Here is a 25611-nt window from a genome sequence, read left to right on the forward strand (position 1 = left end):
TGCGCGTTTCGCAGTCGTAGCGGAAGTAGTTTTTTTTCCCCCTCTAAACAAACCGGAAATGGCCTGCTCTGGCCACACGGTATCGAGCTTGACGCTGGCTCGTTGCTGTTTTTCGGTCCGCCGGAGGGAAAAACGGAGCGATGCTCGTCGGTAACGGAGGGATCTCGGGGGAAAACCGGACGTAGAGGACACTTGTGGCAGGAGCTCCGGGTGAGTGACACCGAATTTAGCCTTTTTTTTAATTTTTTGGCGGGGATCGACGTCCCCACGTCGATATTCAAATCCTTACCGTGTTTACAAACGGACAGGTGAACGGCGGCGGAGAATACGTTTTTTTTTTTCTTTGCTTTAAAATATTTATTTTCTTTAAATAAAATGATTTTTTTTCCAATATCCGATGTAAAACGGTGCGAAGACATATATATATATATATATATATATAATATTTTATTTATGCCGCGTTTCTACGGCGTGCCGTGCGGGAGCCCGCCAACCGGAATTCAAGAAATCGGTAGATCAAAAGGTGGGGGGGGGAGATGAAAGGACTCCCGTACCCTTTGATCCGGGGGGCGCGCGTGCACCCGCGCCAAATTTCGATTGACAGCAAGGAGACGCCAATTAGCCTAATCCGGGTCCGTGTGTAATCCCGGATTGGGAAGAAGGGGGCGGGGCTTGAGGAACACCTGTCTGCGTGACGTCACCTACGGGCAAGCACCCCGTGCGTTGTTTATTTACGGAAGTGGCTCAAAACTACCGGAAGTGGGCTCCCTCACGTTGATTAGGTGGCTATGACGTCATTAACCCAGCCCCAAATCGGGATGAGCTTCCGCTCTCGCGAGATTTTACGGAGCTACGATTGATTTTTAAGATTTTCCCTTTTTGGAATTTGATTCAGAATTATAATCCTGCTGATTGTGTTTATTTTTATACTGTCACACCACTTCCTACCTTTTTCAAGCATACAGTTACTAAAACATTATTTTTACATATATATGTATATATGTAACAACAGATATTTTCGTAACTTTATATAACAGCGTATATACAGGACTGTCTCAGAAAATGAGAATATTGTGATAAAGTTCTTGATCTTCTGTAATGCATGATATTCATCATATTCTAATATTTTGAGATAGGATTTTTGAGTTTTCCTGAGATGTAAGCCATTATCAGCAATATTAGAATAATAAAAGGCTTCCAATATTTCAGTTGATTTGTAATGAATCCAAAAATGTATGACATTTTTGTTTTTGTAATTGCATCACAGAAGATAAAGAACTTTATCACAATATTCTCATTTTCTGAGACAGTCCTGTACATATATGTAACTGTAACATGTAAACATATATAATATATTACAGTATATGTGATAGTATATACATACGCCTAAAAGTATGTATATATGTGGCAGTATAAAATATGTAACAATGGATAGCATGTATTAATATGTATGTGCGTGAATATCCATATGTGTGTGTAATATTATCTGCATCATACTACGGTTTCTCAAGAAAAAAATCATCATATATTATATTTGTAAAAAAAAAATAATAATAATAAGTCGATAAAACAATATCATTTTAAATGTTTTGTGTTCTGTGCTGCCGTACCTTCTGGAAGCATCCTGACTTTTTCCACTTCCTCCCGTCGTCTGGCAGGAGCACCAGCGGTCACCATGGTGACCAAGAAGATCCGCACGGAATACATGAAGAAGTTCCGGGACCCGAAGTGGGAGACGTTCTCCAAGAGCTACGAGGACTCCGTCAAGTACCGCCTGCGGCGGCGGCTAATGGAACACGCCCACCGGCCCTGGTTCTGGGAGGGCTGGGACGGCGTGTCCGACTCCAGCGGCTGGTCCACCCCCCGGCTGAGCAGAAGCAAGGTGGCGCCGCTGTCCGTCGTCGCGGCGCCGTCCTCTGAGGTCAGGCAGAAGCTGTCGGAGCTGAAGGCCGGCGCTCCGGGGTCACCGCCCGCCGACGGGGACCCTGGCGAGGAGGAGACGGCGGCGGTGGAGGACGCCGGCGCCGACCCGCCTTCAGGTGAGCGGAACGTCCAGGTCTGGGATCTGAAGGGGACATCTCAACTATTAAGGTTCCCACCTTTCCACTTCCTGCTGGACTCCATCTCAGCAGGGGGCGGGGCTTAAAAAGCTCCATTCAGTTTGTGTTTCTACCAGGCCTCACTTCCTGTTTGTATCCTTGCCAGCCCTCACTTCCTGTTTCCAGCTTCACAAACCTGGACTTCCTGTTTCTAATTTACCAACCTTCACTCCCTGTTTCCAATTTTAGTGGCTTTCACTTCCTGTTTCCAATTTACCAACCTTCACTTCCTGTTTCCAATTAACCAACCATAACTTCCTGTTTCTAATTTCTCCAGCCTTCACTTCCTGTTTTTGACCTCACCAGCCTTAACTTCCTTTTTCCAATTTACCAACCTTCACTTCCTGTTTCCAATTTTAGTGGCTTTCACTTCCTGTTTCCAATTTATCAACCTTCACTTCCTGTTTTCAATTTACCAACCTTAACTTCCTTTTTCCAATTTACCAACCTTCACTTCCTGTTTCCAATTAACCTTCTCTTCCTGTTTCCAATTTTAGTGGCTTTCACTTCCTGTTTCCAATTAACCAACCTTAACTTCCTTTCTCCAATTTACCAACCTTCACTTCCTGTTTCCAATTAACCAACCTTCACTTCCTGTATCAAATCTCAGTGGCCTTCACTTCCTGTTTTGAATTTTACCAGCCTTCGTACGCTTTAATATTGGAATATAATATTTGTACCTTTTGTGAAGACAACATTGAAACTACAGACAATATATTTTTCTCATGTGAAAAACTACAGGGCTTTTGGGCTAAAACTCAAAAATGGGTTAAAGATAATTTCCAATCGTCACCAGTTTCCTTCTCAAGAGATGATATAACATTTGGTTTACTTTTAAGCAACATAACAGATGAACTCTGTGTCAATGTTATTTTAGGCCTGGCCAAGTTCTTCATTCACAAAAACAGAATGCAAAAGTGATTTTGAATTCTACAAAAAAATACTTATGATTTATGGAAAAATCCAACGACCGAAAAAATATACAGATTGACGTCTGAGATTCCCTGTGAACCACCAAGTTAAATACATATTATATTCCCCTTGCAATTTAAAGAATAAATAAATAAAACTTTACCAGCCTTCACTTCCTTTTCCAGCCCTGGAAGAGGAAGTGAATCCTGAATCTGGTCTGTTAATTCACCGGTCTTCCTCTTCCAGACGGACTCCAGGCGGAAAATGGCGAGAAGGAAGGCGGCGGAGGCTCGGCGGCGCCGGCCGTCCCCTCGGAGGACACGGGGACGGACAACGGGCCGGCCGACTCGCACTCTTCTGACGGGGAGCCGTCGAAGCCGCCGCCGAAACGACGTCACCGGCGCCGCGCTCCGCGCTCCGAGCCGGCTCGCCGCCACGACCAACCGCCCGACGAACCCAAACCGCAGCGAGCAAAGAGCCAACCGCCTTCCAGCGGGAAGGACGGCCGCTGGTCGTCGGGACGACTGGACTGGACCAACACCGAGGTGAGGGGTCGCGTCCAGAGCAGCGAGGACAGGGTCAAAGGTCACCACCGTTACACATCATTATAAAACAAATACATTCGCCTTTAAATTCTAACTCATTTTCCTTCCCAAAATTCTTTTTGATTTTTCGATTCATTCGATTGCCGGCCGAACGTTTTTTTTTTTTGTTTTTTTTTTAACTGTATATTTTTATTTTTTAAATTTTAATTTGAACCCCCCCCTTTGAGCTGAAATGAATCAAAGTGAAAATAGTCAAACTCAAGATAAACAAGATAAAGCACTTTATCACAATATTCTCATTTTCTGACAGTCGCGTACATATATGTAAGTGTATGTAACAAATTACGGTATATGTGATAGTATATACATACACCTAAAAGTATAATCTGTGTGGCAGAATAAAACAGGTAACAATGGATAGCATGTATTAATATGTATGTATATATCTATATATATATGTATGTGTATTAATATTCATATGTGTGCGTAATATTATCTGCATCATACAAAATGTTCTCAAGAAAAAAATCATCATATATTATATTTGTACAATAATAATAACTAGATAAGCAATATAATTTTAAATGTTTTGTGTTCACACCATTATAAAGCAAAATAATTCACCTTTAAATTCTAACTCATTTTCCTTCCCAAAATTCTTTTTGATTTTCGATTCATTCGATTTCCGGCCGAACGTTGTTTCTTTTTTAACTGTATATTTTTTATCTATAAATTTTTAATTTGAACCCCCACTTTGAACTGAATCAATAAAAGTGAAAATAGCCAAACTCAGACTGCTAGAGGAAACTCGCCGCCGCTCCGACATCGGAGACGAGCGGCGGGACATCGGACGCCGCCATCAATAATGGAGGGGTTTGGCGTTACAGGTGGACGCGCTCGCTCCGATGGCTCGCAAGCGGAGCTCCGACCCGGACCGGCGGCGGCGGGCGCGCTCGGCCGACCTGGAGAAGACGAGGCAGGCGGCGGTGGCGCCCTGCGACGACCGCTGGGTGACGGAGTACATGCGCTGCTTCTCCGCCCGACTCAGTTAGAGCGGCGAGGGCGGCCGAGGCCTCGCCGCCATCAGGAAGTGGGCGGGGCTTCTTTTCTTTTTTTTTGCTTTAAAGAACAAATACATTCAAGTCCTTTAAGTTGCACGTCGAGTCCGAACCAATATGTCCGCCGGGTGTTTACATTTCGGGTTAGACGCAACCTGGACACATTTAAGTTCAATTCACACACACAGTGTGTGTGTGTGTGTGTGTGTCCTCTGCTCTGATTGGCCGGCGTCGTCACCTGATTCCCCAAACCCGGTTCTAACGCGTCTCAATTCCGTCGATCCCATTGGTTTCAGCGGGTTCGGCTCCGGTGTGCTAACATGCTATCTTGCTAACACCCTAGAGGACATGAAAAAAAACAGAAGTTACATTTAGTTAAGTAATAATCCGTTTTTTCCTCCTTGTAACCGCTCCATAGTCACCTTTTCCTGCAGCAGAAAAAAAGCTCTTTATTCTATTCATCAAATATTTAAGCTACTTATTTATTTACTCATCCTCCGGAGCCTCTGTTTCCACAAACTCAGCCACCGTTTTGTCCCGTCATCGCTCCGTCCTTCGTCTTTCCAGTAAATTAAAGAAAAAAAAGTAAAATAAATAAATTTAAAAAATTACAGTTCCCATGGATGTAAATGTCAGGCGGGAACGGACTTGGAAAAAAGGGAAAAAAAAAAATCCACCATGAATGTTTCACTGAATGTTTCACTATCAGTTTTTGTTTAAAAAAAAAAAAAAAAAAATTACAACAAAAAAACAGGAAGTGACTGACCTTCTTCCTTTTAATAAAAAACACTGGAAAAGTCCGACGTGTGAAAGTAACCTGAAACACACATCCGTGCCGGTGGACAGCGCTCCCCAGTGGAAGGGGTACACACTGCGGGTGGGGCTGAGACGAGGTCAAAGGTCACTGGTGGTTGCCATGGAGACAATCAGAGGGCGTCCTTTCTGGTCACCTGTGAGCCACATCCACACTTTGTATCAAATAAACACTATTTTCATCTTCGAAGGCTTCCGGTGAATAAAGACACTTGAATAAAATAAATAAAAAAACTCTGGAGTGATTGATTCAGTATTGATTAATCGGAAAGTGAGTTTTGATGCCCCCTAGTGGCCGGCCTCGGTACTGCAAGTCTCCACCTGTGTGACCTTTGCAGCCGCAGCTAAAACTAATCCAATCAGGACACACGACAGGGTCATGTGACCCGCCGGAGGATCAGCGGGTCACATGACAACACAAAGACGGCTTGGCGTCGAAGGAGCGAATTTGTCGGGTCTCTGAAAAGCAGACGGGAGCCGAAGTTTTCCAACCTTTCACGCGTTTATTCGTTAACGGTCCGGTGAAACCGAAACGGATGCCGTCGGGGGAAAAAAAGAAAAATAACAGCAATTCATAAAAAAAAAAAAAAAATGATAAAAATCGGAAAAAAATTAACTGTACAGATTCTCAGCAAAAATGAGAAAAATATAAATGCATATCCGGCGGTCAGGATGGGAGGCCGGCAGCCAGGATGCTTCCCATTAGCGTCCGGTCCTTCAGCGCGTTCTCCACGTCCTTCTCCTCGATCTTCAGGAACACCTGACGGTGCAAAACCGGGGTTAGGAAACGGGAACTTTATCTTCTCGTCCGCGCTCAGTGGCGGCCTCACCTTGGTGAAGCGAGCCTCCTTGGCCTTCTTCAGGGAAAAGATCCCGCGGCTTTCCAGCAGGAAGCACAGCGACAGGCACTCGCTTTGCCCGACGGCTCCCACTTGCCTCTGGGCGCACAGGCGACTGTAAACCTCGTGCAGCTGCGGACACACACACTCGTCGTCATTTCCCACCCGTGTGTGTGTGTGTGTTTGCGCATGAGTGTGGACTCACCTTCCCCAGCAGCACCTCCTTGCTTTTTCCGCCGCGGACGATCACAAGCAGGCAGCACACCAGCAGCTTCTGCTGCAGAGGGAAGCTCTCGCCTTCCGCGGCGCCGCCAGACGACGCCATCCGGTCGCCGTAAACCTCCGACAGAACCCTCGCCACCTGCTGGACGCTGACCTTCGACCCTGAGGAGAGGGCGGGAACAGGTGAAGATCTGGAGGCGCGTTCTGGTCAAACGACGACCACCTTCGGACGCAGATCACTCACCCGCATCGGCTTTCCGCTTCTCTTCGGACTCGACCATCTCCACGGCTCGCCTGGGGGGGGACGTGGGAATGAATGAGGTTTTCCGGATTTACTTATTATTGCATTTACTGTCTTCTTCCGACTCTAAATCACACCTTTTTTCATGGTTTGGCTTATTTTTTGACTTATACTCAAGTATGACGTATGTTTTAGCGACCCTGCGGTACTGTTTAGAGCAGGGGTGTCAAACGTACGGCCCGCGGGCCGGTGCTGGCCCGCCAGGGGGTCCAACCCGGCCCGTGGAATAAATCTACAATTTGAAAAAAAAAATATATAAATAAATAAATAAATAAATAAAAATTTTTTTTTTTTTTTTTTTTTTTAAATAAAATAAAATAAAATGCAGTTCCTAATTTTTTGCTAGGCGCTGTTAGCAACGTGGCAGAACACAATGTGACTGGCAACTTACAGCAAATGGTAGCAAGCAGCTTCCCGGTGTATACATTTCTTTCTTTTTATTTTTTAACATTTATTAGAACAGGTTCTTTGACAGTCACAAACATTCTTACAAAATCTCATGACAAGATACACATTATACAATATTCTTTATAGGTATAATTACTTCTACCATTCATTTAGCAATTATAAATTTCATTTTTACTAATTTTTAGTAATATTACTGCTTTTGCGTTGGACCCGACAGCCTTGACAGCAAGATAATGTTGTCAAAAAAAGAGAAAAGTGGATGTGGAATGTAGGCTTTTCCAAGAAAAATGGACTTTATATAAAATAAAAGTGGCAACTCTACCTTTTACAAAAAACAAAAGGTCTGATTGTCCTAAAATAAGAGATAAAAGTGCTACATTTCCCACAATTCATGCCGATCATGTTACCATTTTCAACAAGCGGAATTGAAAAATAATCCCTAAATATCCAGGAGGAGAAAAGTTGATGCAACAAATGCAGATGTAACATCATGGATTTGAATACAATTAAGTTGCAGGAGTCGTTACATTTACTTTACATTAAGTTACATTTGTTACCGTAAAATGTGGAGAGCGTTGAGCTTAATTGTTCTAGTGAAGTTTTTTAACCAGCAAATCGTCATTGCACTGTTAAAATATGTCATTTCACAGCCGCGAAAGTGCGTTCTAGTCTTGCGTGCCGGAAACTCCCACGGAAACTCTTAATTTAGAGAAACACTGAACACAAACGCCCTCAAAATAAAAACATTCTGCAGATTGAAGCGGTGAAATATGTCGGCGCAAACATTAAATCGAACTGCAGAAAGAAAATCTGGATAATCGCGGGCTAAAAGCTAAACGGAAGGCGAGGCTTGACGACGACGGTTACGTCTCTGCGCTCAGGCGGTTGCCATGGCGATGAATATGAACATCTTCATTAAGATAAGAAATATATATATTTTTTTTTCTAACAGTACCTGCAGATCTCCAGGGCCTTCCTGGCGTCTCCAGACACGGCCGACACCTTCCTGGCGCAGAACTGGACGGCGGACGCGTCCAGGAGCCCGTCCGCGGACGCCTGGCGGGGGAACCGGAGTTAAACATCACGCCGTCCGGACGCGTGGCGAGGAGCGGAGTGGGCGGGGCTTACCCGCGAGACCCGGTCCTGGACGATGGCCGCCAGCTCCTGCCGGCTGTACGGGGGGAAGTTCAGCAGCCGGGGGCGGCAGTGCGGCCGCGCCTGCAGGCGGGGGAGGACGCGGTCCGTCAGGTCCAGGGCGTTGGCGATGCCTTCGGAAATAAAAAGTCAGACGGGAAGCGGCGGCGGCGGCGGGGAAGAGGTGGCGGCGGGAAGCGTCTCACCGACGAGGTGGAGCCGGGATCCCGGCAGGAACGGCCACTCGAAGACGGTGTAGAGAACATCCTGGGCTTTACTGTCCAGCTGGTCCATCTCGTCCAGAACCAGGAGCCTGCGAGGAGGAGGAGCCGTCACTTCCTGTTTGACTGCGGAACTTTCCAGAACACGTTCTTTCACGTCCGGAGACTCACACCGGCGGCCCCGGCTCGGTCAGGAACCTCCGCAGACCGTTCTGGCCTCCGCTCACTCGCAGACGCTCCGCCAGCAGGGGGAAGATGGCGTGGGCGCTCCGCAGGCTCATGCAGTTCACCATCACCGTCTGGACGGCGGCGAGATCCTCCTGCGGGGAGGGAGGCGAGCGAGCGGGTCGGTTAGTCACATGACGGGTCCGCCGACCAATCGGAACATCCGCTTCGTCACCTTCATCTCCTGCAGGACGCAGCTGAAGCAGGCCGTCTTCCCCGTCCCCGGCGCCCCGGAGATGTAGAGGCTGGCGGGGCGGCGGCGGAGAACGTCGTCCTCCAGGAAGGAGCGGATGGACGCGCGTTCTACCTCCCGGGAGAGGAGGCGCTCCGGGATGGCGGTGTGCAGAACCCGCTTCACGCTCTGGAACCTGGACTCTGCGGAGGGCGGGGAACAGGAAGTGACATCACATGCGTAACTTCTTCTTCTCCTCCCCGATGTGTGAACTTCCCGTACTTACTTTCAGGAAACAGCCGAACCGGCGCCGCCGATTTTGGACTTCCTGTCGGCGTGTCGCGTCGCTTCCCCGGCGATGGCAGACGACGAGCCGACGGCGGCGAGTTTTCGTCAAAGGTGAGCTTTCGCGGCGACGGTCGGCTCTGCTTGGGCGGCGAGCCTTGCAGGTTGCGGGCGTTATCGTCGCCTGGAGAAGAAATTTGAATTAAAAAAAGATTTTCTTGAACCCGTCGGGCGGCGAGGAGGCTCCTACCTGTGCGTTTCCGAGGGCTGAGGGGAAGCCGCTCGTCGTGGCGTTGAGGCGACAGGAAGCCGGGTTTGCTCGGGGAGTTTCTGGGGGAGAGCGGCCCGACTTGGATCCGGGTGACGGGGAGCTCGGGTTTGGTCGGCGACTTCCTCTGCTGGGTTTCCTTGGAGACGACCGGCGCCCTGCAGGATTTGCGCCGGGGGAAGGACAGGGTGGGCTGGGCCCGGACCTGAGAGCGAGTGCTGGGCATCCTGGGTCTGACCTGGAACAAACCAACAAATAAAGAAAATTTTCTTCCTATTCGTCACTGCAAGGATAGTTTAGTGAAGTAAATTCTAGCAAACATTCAAAGTAACGCTAGTGGTTTCACGGTCAAAGATTTGTACTCTAATAGCGTTTCAGTGTTTATAGTGGCACCAGATATCGCGAGATTTCCCCAAGTCTCGTCGCTTGGGCTCTGAAGCGCCAAAGAAAACACCTTCGTGTGTTCACAGGTAAATGAAACGTAATGTTAAAAGAAACTTTTAGAACCAGAAAGGAGTTTTAATTATTTAAATACATTTTTTTTTTCTAGGTGGTTTACGTCCTCGCAAATGTTAGCATCAAATCGGGGTCGGAAGACACGACGGCGTTTTATCAGATGGCACTAAAATGGCTATCTAAGACAATACACATGTGACTGCCTCGTTATTTTTTACACACACACACACACACACACACACACACACACACACACACACACACACACACACACACATATATATTTGTATAAAATAAGCGACGAGCAGATACTAGGACGGCGACGCCAGCCTAGGACGACGACGGGTTTGGCTACATAGCAAACATCGGTGAATGAATCTGCCTACTTAAATACTAAAATATGACTTAAATACTAAAATATGATCATTTTATGCTAGTGAATAGCATGTTAGCGGGGGTTTACCTCTGCGCTGAGTTTAGATAAAGCTCTTCCACTGCTTCTTCTCACAAATGAATCCGAAAGTTGCGCCAAAATGCTTCTCCGTGCCTCCGGTTCCACCAGCTATCTTTCCCGCCACCGCTCTCTGATTGGTCCGCAGCTCCTCGGCGCTCTGGCGCGTGCGGACGCTTATTGGTCGGGCGCCGGATACGGATCTGACGTCTGTGTAAGCCGATTCGCGAGCCCCCGGCGGGGCGGGAAATTCGGTCCAGCTCTGTTTTGGCGGAATAATTTTCCCGGGAAATGTATTGTTTACCATTCTAGCGAGTTTCCGGCGCAAAAACGAGAAATACGGCGTTTTGATCAATATATCGATCGAGCTCATGTATCTAGATTTGTATTCATTAAGTTTTGCGTCGGATGTGAGCTGACCATGATATTTTTCCTTAAAGCGGTGAATAAAAATATAAAGTTCGATTCACTTGTCATACTTCCAGATCGGGGTTGTATTTAGTTAAATTCTGAACACACACACCTGAAGCAGGAAAAAAGAAAAAACAGACCAAGACAGTGATTTACCCTTTTTCCCCCATTAGGAATATATTTATTCAAAATTATTTCAGCTGATAAAAACATGGTTGATTAACATGAAATGACCACAGGGTTTTTTTGTGTGTTTTTTTTTTTTTAACTGCTGGAAGTGGATGAGGTGAGAACACGTGTGATGAGGTGACCCCTCTTCCTCTTCCTCTTCTTCTTCATCATCATCCCATCTTTCTCAAGCATGCCCCCTTTTCCCTCCCACCTCAGCCCGAGGAGTGCTACCAACCGGGAACCTCATTATAACTCTTAATCATTTCTTTCCTATATTACAGCGTTTTTACAACATAAAAAATAGATCGATCACTACGGTTACCATCGTCCTGGCGGGAAAACGTACAACGCTTATTGCATCTGCAAATAAAAATTCGTATTGACTGCGCCGTCATCCTCCCTCCTCCCTGAAAAACCTGGTACCGATGGGAGTGACAGGACGAGGGCGATAAGGCAAAAAGAGCAGCGGGAGGCGCTGCGTCGCCGTTCCGAATGGCACCTTTTAGTTTTGTACAGAATGGAGTGAGCGTTTTAGAGTCGAGGAACCTCTTTCTGCTAAAAGTTAAAAGTTCTCTGGCACTTAAGTGTTCCTTTTTTTTATTTTTTTTTTTATTTAATCTTTCATTTTTGGTTAGCCGCTACCAACTAGCATCTGTACACACAGCTCCTTGCATAGCAATCAAACATCATCATCATCATCATCTTCATCCTCTAAGGGGTGATGGAGGGTCCTGGACCGGGACCGGAGCCCAGCTGGGAGAACAAAATCCTGTAAAACAATCCCTTATAAACCCCGGGGCTCGGCAGCCGGGCCGCTCGACCCGGAACGGAGCCCGTTTGTGAGGAAGAGGAGCTTCGCCGGAATGATCGTGGAAACCCGGACCCTTTTTTTTCTCTGCTTTCCTCCCGACGACTTTCCCTTCCTGATATGCGCGTTTGAGAATTTTCGTATTTTGCTTTTAAAGCCGGGATTTTTTTTTTCCAAGTTGGATTTGTTCTCGATGCGTCGTCATCGCAGGGAAACAGAGAGCAAAGTCTGCACGCCGCTTCCTGTTACATCGTCGGAAGCCGAGGCTTCTCTGCTGGTTAAGTGCCTGAGTGAGCGTTGTGCATGGAGACATCATACATACACACACACACACACACACACACACACACACACTCCAAAACAAGGACTTCACCTGTCCTCTTGGAAAAACAAAAAAAAAATGAACTCTCCACCAGCCGCAGCTTCCTGTCGGCCAAAACTCCCCGGGTTGCCGTTCGTCCGTGAGAAACAGAGGGAATGTTAAAAAGTTATAGTGCGAGAATCTAAGGAAACCTGCTGCGATGGCGGCGACGGCGGCGGCGGCGGCGGCGGCTCGCTTGTCTCCGCTCGCTTTTGGCACTGGGAGTGTGGATATCAAACGCGATCGGTGCCGCAATTCACAACTACAAAAATAAAAATGTAGAAAAAAAAAAAAAAACAACAACAACACCCCATAATAACCGTCAATAAGCCCCGCATTCATGGCGTTTAAGTGGCGCGGGGAAGAAAAACCTGCCGAAAAAACCCCGCCGTTTTACGCCGTTCGGCTTCCCGCCAATCAAATCCCGACACCCAGAAAGAGAAAAGTCGTTACTCAGAATCATGAAAATCCCCGATATATCGGCGTGAATATGCGTAAAGAAAAAAAAAAACAAAACAAAAAAGAAGAGAGGACGTGGAATGCGCAGGTGTGGAAGTGGTGGTTTGGTCCTGATATGTGGCGCCGGACAGGGCGCCGTTTTCCCGTCCAGTCAGCAGTGGGAGGGGGCGGAGCCTCCGGGAGTTTTTTTTTTTTTTCTTTTTCTTTTTTTTTTCCTCATTTTGTTCCCGTGCAAAAAAAAAAACCGAAGGTCAAACCTGCGTGGCGTCGAGTGTTTACATTTCCAGCCGGTGGCGTCGGCGTGGGTGCGTGCCCGTGAGTCCGGCGCCCCCTCCGGCCCCCGACCGAGGGTCAGCTGACTGAAAGTCCAAGTTGGCGAGCGGCGTCCGTTCACCTCCCCACCGGCGGCGCGGGAGGCGCTCCTCTCATGGTGGCTGTGGACGGAAGGAGAGACCAGAGAGGTCAGGTTGCTATGGAGACGGGTGTGTTTGTTTCCCCCCCGCCCTCCCTATAGCGCCGAGGTTGATCCCTGTGCCGCCATTTTGGCTCAAGACACACGCCGTTATGTTTTCCTAGTGGTATGGAACCCCCGTTGCCATGGCGATCACACGGCGGGCGTACCCTTGTTGTTCTTGCTGGGATAGACCTTGTTGAAATGGCGGTACTCGTCCGGCGGCGGCAGGTCCTCCACCGGGTGGAAGTTGAACTTGGATTCAAAATCGTCTGCGGAGGGAGAAACACAACGGGGGCTCGACTATTAACGCCAGAGCGAGTCATGAGGTCAACACACACACACACACACACACACACACACACACACACACAGACTAGACCCTGAACGCCTGGCAAGGCACCACCGTGTGTGTGTGTGTGTTGCAATGAAGGAACTCCAGCTTTGAAAGGCCGCCAGGGGTCATTTGACAATCTCCTCTTTTTCAGAGGCTGCGCTTTCAATCTCCACGACGACGAGAGGGACCAACTCACCTAGGATGGACTTGGAGGAGGAGATGGAGGAGTGGCCGTTGCGGATGGGCGGCGGCGGCGGCGGCGGCCCGGCCGGCGTGCGGGACGAGGACAGGGAAGAGGAAGAGGAGGGCGGAGGAGGAGGCTTCCCGCCTCGGCTGTGGGACTCCGAGGTCAGGGAGCTGTGGCCGCGGTACGGCGGCGGGGGAGGCGGGGCGTCGCGGCTGCCGTTGCGAGACCCGGGAGGGGGAACCTGGGGAGCTGAACACACACACACACACACACACAGACACACACAATTCATATGCTGCTACGTTTCAGGAAGCTGGGACATCTGAGAGTGCGACCCTGTTCATGCAGTGTTTTACCCCCGTTTCAGTTCACGTGAAGTTACGTGAAGCCGTAAAATGAAAAAAAAAAAAAAAAAAAAAAAGCAAACGATCAGCATTTCGGGGGCCAGAAGCCCCAAAGGGGCCGGCGCTCAGGAAGCGCAGGAAGTCCGAGTCAAAACAAACCTGCTCGCCGTGCGCCGCGCTCAATTACGATTCCAGAAACGGCGTCAACAGGCGCGCGGCAATAAGAGCCGTTTATTCCGGCCGCTGGTTGCCATGGATACACCGTCAGGATTCTCCTCCGCGAACAATGAGAGCCGCCCGGACGTGATTTGCGTCCCCGGCGTTCCACGGCAGGGCCCCGCACGCCACGGCGAGAAAAAACTTCTGAGCCGTCTTTGTTTTACAACCAGCCGGTTTGATGTGGAAAAGGTCACCGCCTGTATATGTGTATGTGTATGTGTGTGTGTGTGTGTGTGTGTGTGTGTGTGTGTGTGTGTGCGCGGGGCACTAATGCAAACCAAATGCTGGCAATGTCCCGACAGAGATTCGTGTGTGTGTGTGTGTGTGTGTGTGTGTGTGTGTGTGTGTGTGTGTGTGTGTGTGTTTGTGTCAAGTTCTAAACAACCAAAGACGAATGGAGCATCCATGGAGTGAAGGTATGAGACACTGATGCGGCGGCAAGCCAGTGTGTGTGTGTGTGTGTTGGGGGGTTGTATAGAGGAGGAATGCTGGAATATTCCACAGGGCTTCAGGAATGCAGAGAAACCAGGAGGCCTCGTGGCGTCCAATCACAACAGCGAGCTTCGGTTAACAAGCGCCTTCCTGTTTGTACGCTTGCAAATGGCGGCGGCCATGTTTTCCCGCCGCCCGGGTTCTTCGGCCAGGAGGAGCTTTCTGGTTCGACACACTCGACAGACACGGAGGCATCTTATAACCCGGCGTCATCTCTCCGGCATCTCACCGGTCAAGCCTTGACATGCAGAGGCACGCACACACACACACACACACACACACACACCCGCACACACACACACACACACACGTCAGCTGCGACCGGCCGCTTCCTGCTGGCCGTCCACCTCAGAACATTTCATTTCCCCCAAACAAACGGGAGCAGCTGCACGTCTCATCATGACACACGCCGAAAAAGTCGGGCCTCGCCGTGTCCGCCTTCGCACCCGGACGGATGGACGGACGGACGGACGGACGGACGGACGGACGGACGGACGGACGGATGGATGGACGCCGCCAAGTGGCGGCGAAACAACAACAGGAAAAACAATTCACGCAGGCATGAGTCAGACGGTTCCGGGTTAACGGACATGTTGTTGTTCTAGGCATGAAAATACCTCCTGTCACTCTTTCACATACTCGTGCGCGCACACACACACACACACACACACACACACACACACATACACACACTCCCCTCTGGACGTGGTCGGGGCTAATAAACCCAGGTAAACCATCTCCGAAGCGGGTTGTTCATTGGCCGCCGTTCAAGAGCAGCCCAGAAATCACTTAATATCAAACCCATGTTTCCCATCTGGTGGACACACACACACACACACACACACACGTGCGCACACACACGCACAGGGCACCGTGTGTCAAAGCGTCCGTGTTTCCGAATCACCGCAGTGGGAATGTTAATGCTCCTAATGAAAATGTAAACACACACAGATGTCCCACGCAGCGATGACATCACAGGTCAAAGGTCAAGCTGACTGTGTATGTATGTATGTATGTGTGTGTTTAGTACCTGCTCTGCGTCCTGGAGGTTCTCTGGCCGGCGGCGGCGGCCTCCCTCCCTGCTGGGGTGAGGACGACAGCGAGGGCGGCGGCGGCGGGGCGTGGCTGCGCCCCTGGCCGCCGCCGCCGCCGGGCGTGTGTTTTTTGTGCAGGGAGTTGTGGCGCTGCGGCAGCTCGGGGGCCCCGAACACCTCGCCGGGGGCCGGCCCGTTGGTCAGAGACGTGTGCGGCCGGTACGGCGGCGGGGGAGGGGGCGCGGAGGAACCGCCGGTGGGCGGGCGGCTGGAAGACGGCGGCGGTTTGACGGCGCCGGGAGGGGCGGGGCCTCGGTTGGGCGTGGGGGGGAGGGGCTTCTCCCGGCTGTGGGAGGAGGAAGACGGCGCCTTCTGGTTGGGGGCCGGCGGGGCGTTGCTGCGCCCGCCTCTGTTGAAGGGCGACGGAGGGGGCGGGGCCGACGTGCTGTGCTTCATCCCGCCGCCGGAGGAGGAAGAGGAGGACGAGCTTCCGCCGGAAGGGCGGGAGATGTCCGGCAGCGACGGGCGGTGGGAGCGTTGCTGCTCCGGCGGGGAGGGACGGCCGGCCGGGGAGGGCGAGCTGGAGCGACCCGTCGGGGGCCGAGGGGCCGACGGCCGGGACCCCGGGGGCCGCAGGGCCGGACGTCCCACAGAACCCCCTGCAGATCCATCTGCGGGACGAAGGAGACGGGAGGTCATGAAGATTTGGGCCCCCCTGTGGACGGTACACACACACACACACACACACACACACACACACACACACACACACACGGGTACTATTATTTACCTCCAACTGGGCGCAGCTTTGGCACGCCACCTTGGAACAGACCTCCCATTCCCATCGGACCTCCACCTCCAAAACCACCACCTCCACCTCCTCCTCCACCTCCTCCTCCTCCAGACTCTGAGAAGTAAAGTTTTAAAAACATTTTTAAACATCTGACAGCGAGATGATGGTCCTCAAAGCTTCCAGAGCAATGAGAGTTTGCACCTTCACCTCCTCATTCATGCTGGTGTTTGGAAGCTGAGAAGCAGCTCCTCCATAAGATTATTCAAACAAATCATTTTCTACTCAAAGGTCAAAAGTCCCCATGACATATTAACTACCTACACCTGTGTGTGTGTGTGTGTGTGTGTGTGTGTTGCGGTGACTCACTTTCGATGACAGGCGCGCTGCGGTCATTGACGGCGGTGACCTTCTTCAGCTTGGCGCCCTTGCAGATGTCCGACAGCAGCGCTCCTCTGCCTTTGCTCTCGGAGGAGCTCAGCTTGGGGGGGGTGGTGTTGGCCTGCGAAGGGGGCGGAGCCACAAATTAAAACCCGCGGCGACGCCGTGATGCTACGGAGAGACGGCGCCACTTCCTATTTGTCGGGAGGCGGAGCTCGGGGCTGACCTCGTGGAACGTGGGGGGCGGAGGGGGCCCCGGCGGGGGCGGCGGCGGCGGAGGGATGGGCATCCTGACCCTCTGATGACACCTTCCTGCGCGGCGGCGGCGGCGTTGGGCTTCACCGTCTCAGCTGGGACGACACACTCCGACTCCTGGGATACAAAAGAGAGGTCCTGTAAGCGGCGAAACAGGAGGCGACCGTTTGTCGGCGCGACGGGGGCGACCCTTCCTGCGCCCGGCGTCCCGGCGGCGGTGGAAGTCAGGTGTAAAATCCTCTTGGTAACGCTGCGGCGCGCAGCAAACACACCAAACACACACCATTCCAATCCCGCTTTTCTAGTCTGCTGACCACTCAGGGTGCTTTTACAGCCGGGTCGCTCACACACTCATGCGTTCAGTGTTGGTAGAGGAGACCACTGTATGTAAACACACACACACACACACACGTACTGTGCGAGGAGACAAGACTAAAAGGCCTTCTCTGAACGCCTCACTCAGTTTCCATGACAACGCACTTTTTTGTTTCCTCCCCCAGGACATTATAGCTTTCCATGAATGTGGGCGTCCAGAGGACTTCCAGGATTTCCAGGTCACGCAGAAACCATGGCAACCATGAAGGAGGTCACCTGGAATTAGCTTGCATGCATTGATGTGTGTGTGTGTGTGTGTGTGTGTGTGATCCTATCACCCCAACTTCCTGCTTCCATGAGAAGCACATCCTTAAGGTGACAGGTGGCGCCCATCTTCTCCTTTTCTGGTCCTTCTCACCACCTCGCCGCCGCAGGAAGCGCTCAGATGGCGAGCAACAGCAACACACACACACACACACACACTCTTGCTATTTACATTTTAAAGGCTGGGATGGTGTTGACAAACCCTTCGGGGTCAACCGGTCCGCAGACCCGGTCCCGGCCGAGGCGAGGGCCTCTGGAGGAACCCTCTCGCCGCCTTTCCTCGTCATGACGTCAGGGTTTTTTTTCCCCCCTCCTTTAATTCTTTGGACCCGGCGAGGGAAACGCTTCTGGGCTTAATGACAGAACAAGCTTCCAGCGGCTGACTCGGGATTTTCCAGCGGCTGACTGGACAGAATGAGCACCGATCGCCGTTCTTTCACGACAAACAGAATTAAGTTCATTTTCTCTCCGCCACCGCCATCGTCGCGGATAAGTAACCCCTCCAGATCGCGATTTTCCCGCTAGTTTGCGCTGCGACCGCGCCAGGTGAGCACTCCTTCGCGCTTGAAACCGCCGCTCCGCGCGCAGAGGATCAGCTGATGGGATCTCCCCAAACCAGTTCCCCGCCTGAGCCCATTGTTGGTTCATGCAGGCGGCCCCCTGCCCCACGGCCCCTGGAGGAAGAGGAGGGCAGGGTTTTCACCGAAGGAATCCTGCAGAGCGAGCTCCCGGGTCAGACGGCGTGGGGGGAAAAAAGTAGGGCGGCGGAGGCAGAACAGGAGCGTGGCGTTTCACAAACTAGGCCGCTGTCAGAGCCGCCGCCTGGAGGTGAGGATGTTGCTCCCGGAGGCGGAAGTCAGTTTGACCCCTGACCTTTGACCCCTATAATCTGGCTGATCCTCCCATTCGTTTAACCCACCTCAGGCGGTTAACTGGCGGTTAACTAACATGGCTGCGCTCTGTTCCCAACACAAACACATGGACAGCTGAGGGCGCCGGACCTCCAGGCCACTAGGGGGCGCCACCGCCTCTCACACTGAAACCCACTGAGTCTGCTTCACTTTGAAGGGACTTTCCAGAAAAATCAAGAAAATTAAGCAACTCTGGCAAAAGCTAATCAAAATATGAAAACACGTATTTAAAAAAAAAAAAAAAGCGTATAAATACATTCTATTGTAAGTCGCTTTGGATAAAAGCGTCTGCCAAATGCAATGTAATGTAATGTAATTTATGTGTCTTTGAGAGGAGACTGTATTTTTAAATGAGGATGGCAGCTTCTAGAAGGTTGTTCTGTGTCAGAATAAATCCAATATTCCGACCTTGCAACTTTTTCATTTTCTGTCACAATAATTAAAAGGTTGCAGACAGTTCTTGACTTCCCTGATATTTCCTCACATATTTCCTCACATTTTTGTTTTTAATCCACCCCACTCCACCCTCAAGCAAATTTAATCAATCAACACACAACATTTTGCAGTGAATGGGTAAATGATTGTGAAACTATAACATGTAATATTACTTCCTGGCCAAAACAGATGGAATACAAATCATTAACTCCATTTTATTTATTATTAAGGTGACCACCTGCATATGTTTGAGTGTCTCTCTTCTATTATATTATTCCTTGCAAATGCTTTTGTGTCACTTTAAGGTGTATTTCAGAAAAGAAAAAGGAGATTTTTCTTTATTTTTATTAAAGTTTTGATAGAATATTATATGTTCCAGGTGGGGGGCCCTGGGCGCCCGGTGCCCCCGGCCCTTGTGGAGCCGCTCCTGGCCCTACGAGGAAGTTGGCCGCCTCTGGCGGAGGAAACACTCCGAGGCCTCCGCGGCCGCTGACAGCCCGAATACCGGGGAAAAACACCGATAATTCCGCAAACAAAAAACACCAAACACCAACCTCACCACGTTACGTCTTCAACTCGAACCCATAATGCATGGGTTTGTGGGGAAAAGTAGGGGGAAATAAGGGGGAGAGGTTCGGAGCTCCGTGAAAAGGGGCCTGGGCGGGCTGTCGAAACGCCCGGCGGCCCCGTCCCCCGTCCCGGCTACCGGGCGGGGAAGGACCCCCCCCTTTCTCCCGGAACCCCGGCTGCTAGCTTAAACTCGAGTTAGCTTCGGTCGTACTCACCCGAACTCGACGCGGCGGTGAAACGATAGCGTCGCCCTCCCAAACAACATGAATGGAAAGTGCCGTTGTGGCAGTTCCTCGGCCGGGGGAGCTCGACGGAGGGAAGCCGGGGGTGGGAGTCGCTGGCTTGAGGGGCCGGCGGTGGAACTCGACGCCGCCGAAAAACAAGCTCGCTGGCGGTTCCCCCCGGAGCTAGCCGCCGTTAGCAGCTAGCATGGAGCTGTTTACTTTCCAGCTGTCAAGGAGTCGGCGCTCCGGCCGGCTACAACTTCTGCCAACGGGGCGTCTTCGGCGGTGACACGTCGCGGTGGAGGGCCGCTGAACAGGGAGGAACTTTTTGGGGTTGTTTATCTGGTTCAGCTCGGGGTTGGCGGTGGAGGGGGGGAAACTTCAGCCGCACTCTCGACCTGCGAGCAGAGCCATACTCCCCGCTGGCTGTTTTATCGGTTTCTTCTCGGAAGCCCGGAAACGGGCCGACCGACACAAAATGGAGGGAGGCAGATCGGTGCTGCGTTCAAGTGCGACGGAAATATCAGTGTCTTCGCTTCAACGCCGCGGATGTTGTCGCTGTTTATACTTTTATACAAATAATACGTGTGTATTCCCGCGTATATATAGGTCAGGCATCTCGCCACATGATTATCGATGTCTATGAGAAGAAAGACAAATAGTGAAAACCCACTGGTGAATGCATTTTGGCATCCATCCTCCGAATGAGCTGCCGGAGATGAATTATCTTATTAAAAGCATGGAAAAAATAGAGAGTGAGTGAACACAGACGAGGGTGAGTCAAACTTTCCATAAATCATTTTACTCAGAGCGAAGATGTGTTTCTGTGTTGTCGTTTTTGGACAATTACGCAACTTTTGACGGAGAGTACTGCGGGGACGGACGCGAAAGTTTTGTTTTTTTTAAAGTGCCCGGACATTGACGCGTGCGCAGTGCGACCTATAGAACAGCTATCAGAGACGCTCTAAAAGAGAGATTGAAACGAAAACACGCAGCGGTTCGGCGCTTCTAGTAAAGTCAAGAGCGAGTTCTAGATGATTTGCGGCACAGAGGGTTTAAAAACAATTGCATTTACTCGGGATACATTTAAAGGTTTGACCGGGGGTGGGGGTGGGGGCGGGCAGGAAGGGCTCCGATTGCAGTTGCAATAATTGACCTTAAAACTGGAAAATCAGCTCATGCGGTCAATTCTCATCACCGTTTTTACAAAATGATTCATTTTGTAGTGTGGCAGACAGTTTAGCAAATTGAGCTAAATCCTCCTCGTAAAGTTTGTGCCTATATTTAATGCACATCACACACATATCTGATTGTATAATATGTTCATAGTGCCCGATCTGCATATCACTTGTAAATTCGCACAATATCCCATGTCCATACTGTCAATTTATCAATTATATTTGCAGTTCTGCTCAGGCGATAACTGCATTTTGTTGCCCCGTACAAGCACATGAGTAGAGACAATAAAGTTGAATCTGATCTAATAAACGAATAAAAGCGCACATGGAGACAGGCGGAGTGTAAAGTTCTGACGGAAGGAAATGTTGACCATTTTTTAAAGATTTTTAACGACGTTACTTTCCATCCACACCCGAATAGCTGAGCTTTTGCGTGATGACGTATGAGCCTTGCGTCAAAGAACACGTGACCACGTCGAGGACTCGTAAACAGGAAGTGACGCCACCGCACAACCGAGAGACTTCCGGTCAAGATGGCGCTGAGCAGAAGCTGCTCGGGGTTGTGGAGGACGTACGGCGCGTTGTTCCCAAGACTCCCCGTTCCTGCTCCGGTAGCCGCCCGCGTATATAGCTCGCCTAGCGGGGACCTGGTGCCGCGGACGTCGCTGTCCCAGCCGCCGTGGACGGTGCCCGCCCCGGTACCGGAAGAGGAGCAGCGCCGACGGCACGCCGCGCTGGTGAGCACCGTCAACCGCCGGATCGAAGGCCGGGACTTCGGCCGCCTGTTCGCCGTGGTCCACTTCGCCGGGCGCCAGTGGAAAGTCACCGGCGAGGACCTGATCCTGATCGAGAACCACATCCAGGCGGACTGCGGGGAGCGGATCCGCATGGAGAAGGTGCTGCTGGTCGGCGCGGAGGATTTCACCCTGGTCGGGAGGCCGCTGCTGGCCCGGGAGCTGGTGCGGGTGGAGGCCACCGTCCTGGAGAAGACCGAGTCCTGGCCCAAAATCCACATGAGGTTCTGGAGGAGGCACCGCTACCAGCGCAAGAGGGTCATCCTGCAGCCGCAGACGGTGCTGCGGATCAACAGCATCGAGTTGGTCCCGCGGCTGACGTGACCATCGCACCGGTTCCCCCGGAAAAAAAATAAACTGCAAACTGGAACTGGGGGGGGGGAATCCATGTACGGAAAAATTAAAAATGCATCAAGAAGTTGTTCAGACGTTTTTTAAATAAGTTTAATATTGAATGTAAGCGTGAAATAAACCCGCGGCAAAGTATGTTTTTACCCTTTATTTCAAAATTCGCTGTTCTTTTCAGATTTCGCTTTTTTTTAACCAAAAACGGGGTAGTAAAACAATCAAATAATATTTTATAATTTTTTTTCTGACATGAAGGAAAATGTAAGAAATAAATTCGCCCGAGTGGAAATGAAAAACATGTCAGATATTATAAAAGTTTAAATGACATCGCCTCCGTGTGGCCACTCTGTGGTACTGCACGTACGGCGCGATCCCTGAGGAGTGATAAAACTGCAAAAATAACCTTTTTTTGCCGGCATTCAAGTCATCTATGGGCGTTTTCTCCTTCACGCTTTATTCCTGATATTTGAAGACTTCAAAGAAACAATTGAACCAGCCTGCAAAATCAGCTTTTTATTTTGAAAACTGGATCAAGCGGCGCCCTGTGTGGTCCGGCGGGTGACCGACCATGAAGGCACGACGGGACTTGGACACCAGAGGAGATGTCAGGGACCGGAGCTCGCCAGCAGCGCAGGACGGAGCTCAGTCGAGTCCTACAGTAATAAACAAACACACACACACACCGGGTGTATCGTTCAGGTCCATCCAGGAGCGAGTGGCAGGGTTTAATCTGGACAGATCAGCTGTCAATCATCCAACCCAGGTATTCTCATTCACACCTGCAGACAATGAAGAATCTTCAATGAAGACACACACACACACACACACACACAGGGAACCCAGTTGAGCACTCGGACCAGGACCTCTTTCCTCCACCACCATTTGTATTAAATCATCTGAATGTAAATACCAGATGATGGTTATCATCCCAAATATTCCGCATCCAGAATGGGTCTGGAGCCTTTCTCCCCCCGACCAATCAGAGAGGGGGGGGCTTCACATTTTCGGACCTTATCGTTTCAAACTTCGACGGCAGCGTAACCGAAAGGACAGAGAAAAAAAGACGACGGCCCCTCCTCGGCGCGAAGCGGAAGCGGGAAATCCCAGGTGACGCGCTTCCGCCGGCGGCGAGAGAGGGAGCCGTCTTCAAAACAAAATCTCCAGGATGATCTTCAGAATCCCGATGAAGATAGTCCAGAAGATGGACTCCTCCTCCTGGAGGTCGTCGTCGGCGACCCGCCGGGACCTGTCCGGCCTCGGGCCGCCCTCCGACTCCTGCTCGAAAGGGTCCTGGAGCACCGTCTGGTCGTAAAACACCCGGATCTCAAACTCGCTCTCCTGGTGGGACGGGTGGCCGTAGATACCGATGCCAACGGGCCGGTTGAAGTCGCCGGGCACCACCACCACGTCCTGGCCGCAGGTGGCCGACTGCAGCTTGTAGGTTTCGTAGCTGGGCCGCAGGGTTTTGTCCGACACGTAGAGATCGGCGTCGCCCTTGAGGCTGCGCATGTGCAGGATGATCCTGCCGTCGTGGTTGAGGCGCAGGTAGCTGTAGTTCCCCGCCCCGATGTGGCCCTGGACCACGTGGAGGAGGACCCACTCCTCCGGGACGCCGTCATCCTCCAGGAAGGTCAGGAAGGCGCCGGCCCGGGACAGCAGGAGGGCGACGACCAGGGCGCTGCAGCTCATCATGGCCGGGGCATCAGGGGGGGTCAGCGGGTCGCCTGGACGACACGGGACGGCCTTGGAGGGAAGAAAGAGATCACCATACAGCATCAAACCCGGCCAGACACTGTGACAGTCGACGTCAAAAACCTGCGTATATCTAGGCTTTTGTTTCTGTCATAGAAGTTAAATTCACGATGTGTTATCAACTTGGAACTGGGATGTCCGAGTCCCCGTGAACGCACCACCAGACACTGCGCTGACATGGATCCCTCCGGGGCTTCTGCTCGCCGGAAGACAACTTTCACCTCCCGGAGGGATATACTCTCTTTTTATACGTGTTAATTATTATTAAACGACCCCAAAATGACGCTGTTTTCTCAAAGGAGACCGGTTCGAACTCCGCTCGCCGGCGGAGGTGAAAGTCCGGCTCCGCGGCGGAGGGGGGCGGAGGCGGAAAGAGCTAAAAATAGACCGTCCCAGTTTTCTACATTTAACACGAATGGAAAAAGAACCCGGTGGAGAAGCAGAATCGCAAAAATACACCAATCTGAGTAGTGAAACGACCCGGGAGGAGCGGGATTGTTGTTGAAAAGTGACTTCAACGCTTCGGCGGGGGGGACGTCCAATGCTAAGGCTAAGTTGGCTTCACCTGTCAACAAGTTAGCTCGTCACATATGTCACGTATACGGTTGAAGTCGGCGGTGTACACGGGAGAGGTCAACACACACAAAATGCGCGTTGTTTCTCCCCCGTTCGGTGATTTCACCGGGAGTTGGAGGCGCTCAGCCCGCCGTCCGGGTCACGGAAAACGGGACTAATCTATTAACTAACTACTTAGTTAGCCACTTATCTCCTAGCTAGCTAGCTCGCTGCGAGCGCGGCTAAAGTTGAGCTAAATCCTCCCGGGATTCCGGAAGTGGTAACTCTGCGTCTTGAAACGTCGGCTTTGCCAAAGAGCAGATGACTTTTTAAAAAGTTAAAAGAAGGCGCCGAGGCGTTTACTCACACAGCCGTCAGCATCTTGTCCGTCGGAACATCACCTGCTGGAAACTAAGTTCGTTTCTTCTCTTCCGTCTTTGTTCGCCGGCCACGCCGGCGAGCAGCTCGCTAGCGCCACCTAGCGGCCGTTTAAGGCATTACAACTCCCCGTTCAATTCTGAGGTAAATTTATTTTTATTTAGAACGAATTTGATTTAAAATGCTGGGAAAGCAACACGAAACAAAAGTCAACGTCCCAAAAAAAAAAAACTGGAATTTTTAATGACTTTTTCCAATTGTGCTATCCAATTGACGACGCTTATTCCTCTCGGTTTCTTTGAAAGGCAAAACGATTTTACTCGTCAACATCCCAGACTGTAGTTCCACGTGTTTTCCTTCGACTGTTCCGTCAGTTATTTTCACCTCTGCCCCGGCCAGCACGCCCTTCGCACATACGACGCCTCAGCCGAGTCCGGGCGCGTCATCTCGCGGGTGTAAGATGTTCAGCCTTTGACCCCGGACGCGTTTCCAGTTCTCGGCGAGTCCATCAGACGGAGACCAGATCTCCAAGGTTCTCGTCCAAAACGGGTGAAAGCTGGGAATCGATGGAGGCCCGGCCGCTCCGGAAGGTGCAAAATGAAAAAGCACGGCCTGCGGACCTCACGGGGGGGCGGGGGGGTGACTTTAGAAACCGTTTTCACTTTAATGAACAACAACTGTAGTTTTTAAACAAAATAAAAACAAACAGAAATCCAAC

General features: G+C 50.8%; 5 protein-coding genes across 5 annotated transcripts; 2 read left to right on the forward strand and 3 right to left on the reverse strand.

The window, feature by feature from the left end:
* Positions 1–72: 72 nt before the first annotated feature.
* ccsapa (centriole, cilia and spindle-associated protein a) lies at positions 73–5661 on the forward strand. Its single transcript, XM_086156647.1, has 4 exons — positions 73–210; positions 1659–2039; positions 3258–3556; positions 4444–5661. The coding sequence occupies exons 2-4, from the start codon at positions 1676–1678 to the stop codon at positions 4606–4608; spliced, it is 828 nt and encodes a 275-aa protein (XP_086012773.1). The 5' UTR covers positions 73–210; positions 1659–1675; the 3' UTR covers positions 4609–5661.
* A 249-nt stretch (positions 5662–5910) lies between these two features.
* On the reverse strand, positions 5911–10499 carry cdc6 (cell division cycle 6 homolog (S. cerevisiae)). The gene is made up of 12 exons (XM_086156646.1): positions 10422–10499; positions 9485–9740; positions 9236–9418; positions 8953–9152; positions 8724–8872; positions 8538–8644; positions 8326–8465; positions 8153–8253; positions 6733–6782; positions 6472–6650; positions 6258–6398; positions 5911–6187 (listed from the first exon to the last, which is right to left on the reverse strand). The coding sequence occupies exons 2-12, from the start codon at positions 9726–9728 to the stop codon at positions 6095–6097; spliced, it is 1587 nt and encodes a 528-aa protein (XP_086012772.1). The 5' UTR covers positions 9729–9740; positions 10422–10499; the 3' UTR covers positions 5911–6094.
* A 472-nt stretch (positions 10500–10971) lies between these two features.
* On the reverse strand, positions 10972–20343 carry wipf2a (WAS/WASL interacting protein family, member 2a). The gene is made up of 8 exons (XM_086156514.1): positions 19880–20343; positions 17081–17226; positions 16843–16975; positions 16474–16590; positions 15680–16354; positions 13604–13843; positions 13241–13342; positions 10972–13053 (listed from the first exon to the last, which is right to left on the reverse strand). Exons 2-8 carry the CDS (start codon positions 17141–17143, stop codon positions 13010–13012), a joined length of 1374 nt encoding a protein of 457 aa, XP_086012640.1. The 5' UTR covers positions 17144–17226; positions 19880–20343; the 3' UTR covers positions 10972–13009.
* A 1209-nt stretch (positions 20344–21552) lies between these two features.
* Positions 21553–22344, forward strand: mrpl21 (mitochondrial ribosomal protein L21). Its single transcript, XM_086156515.1, has one exon. The coding sequence runs from the start codon at positions 21600–21602 to the stop codon at positions 22182–22184; it is 585 nt and encodes a 194-aa protein (XP_086012641.1). The 5' UTR covers positions 21553–21599; the 3' UTR covers positions 22185–22344.
* Positions 22345–22708: 364 nt separating this feature from the next.
* Positions 22709–24967, reverse strand: c12h6orf120 (chromosome 12 C6orf120 homolog). The gene is made up of 2 exons (XM_086156516.1): positions 24883–24967; positions 22709–23951 (listed from the first exon to the last, which is right to left on the reverse strand). Exon 2 carries the CDS (start codon positions 23898–23900, stop codon positions 23355–23357), a length of 546 nt encoding a protein of 181 aa, XP_086012642.1. The 5' UTR covers positions 23901–23951; positions 24883–24967; the 3' UTR covers positions 22709–23354.
* Between the last annotated feature and the right edge of the window lie 644 nt (positions 24968–25611).

Source organism: Fistularia commersonii, chromosome 12, assembly GCF_037954325.1.
Source record: "Fistularia commersonii isolate RoL2024-O1a breed Wild chromosome 12, RoL_Fcom_v1.0, whole genome shotgun sequence".
Taxonomy (NCBI): Eukaryota; Metazoa; Chordata; class Actinopteri; order Syngnathiformes; family Fistulariidae; genus Fistularia; species Fistularia commersonii.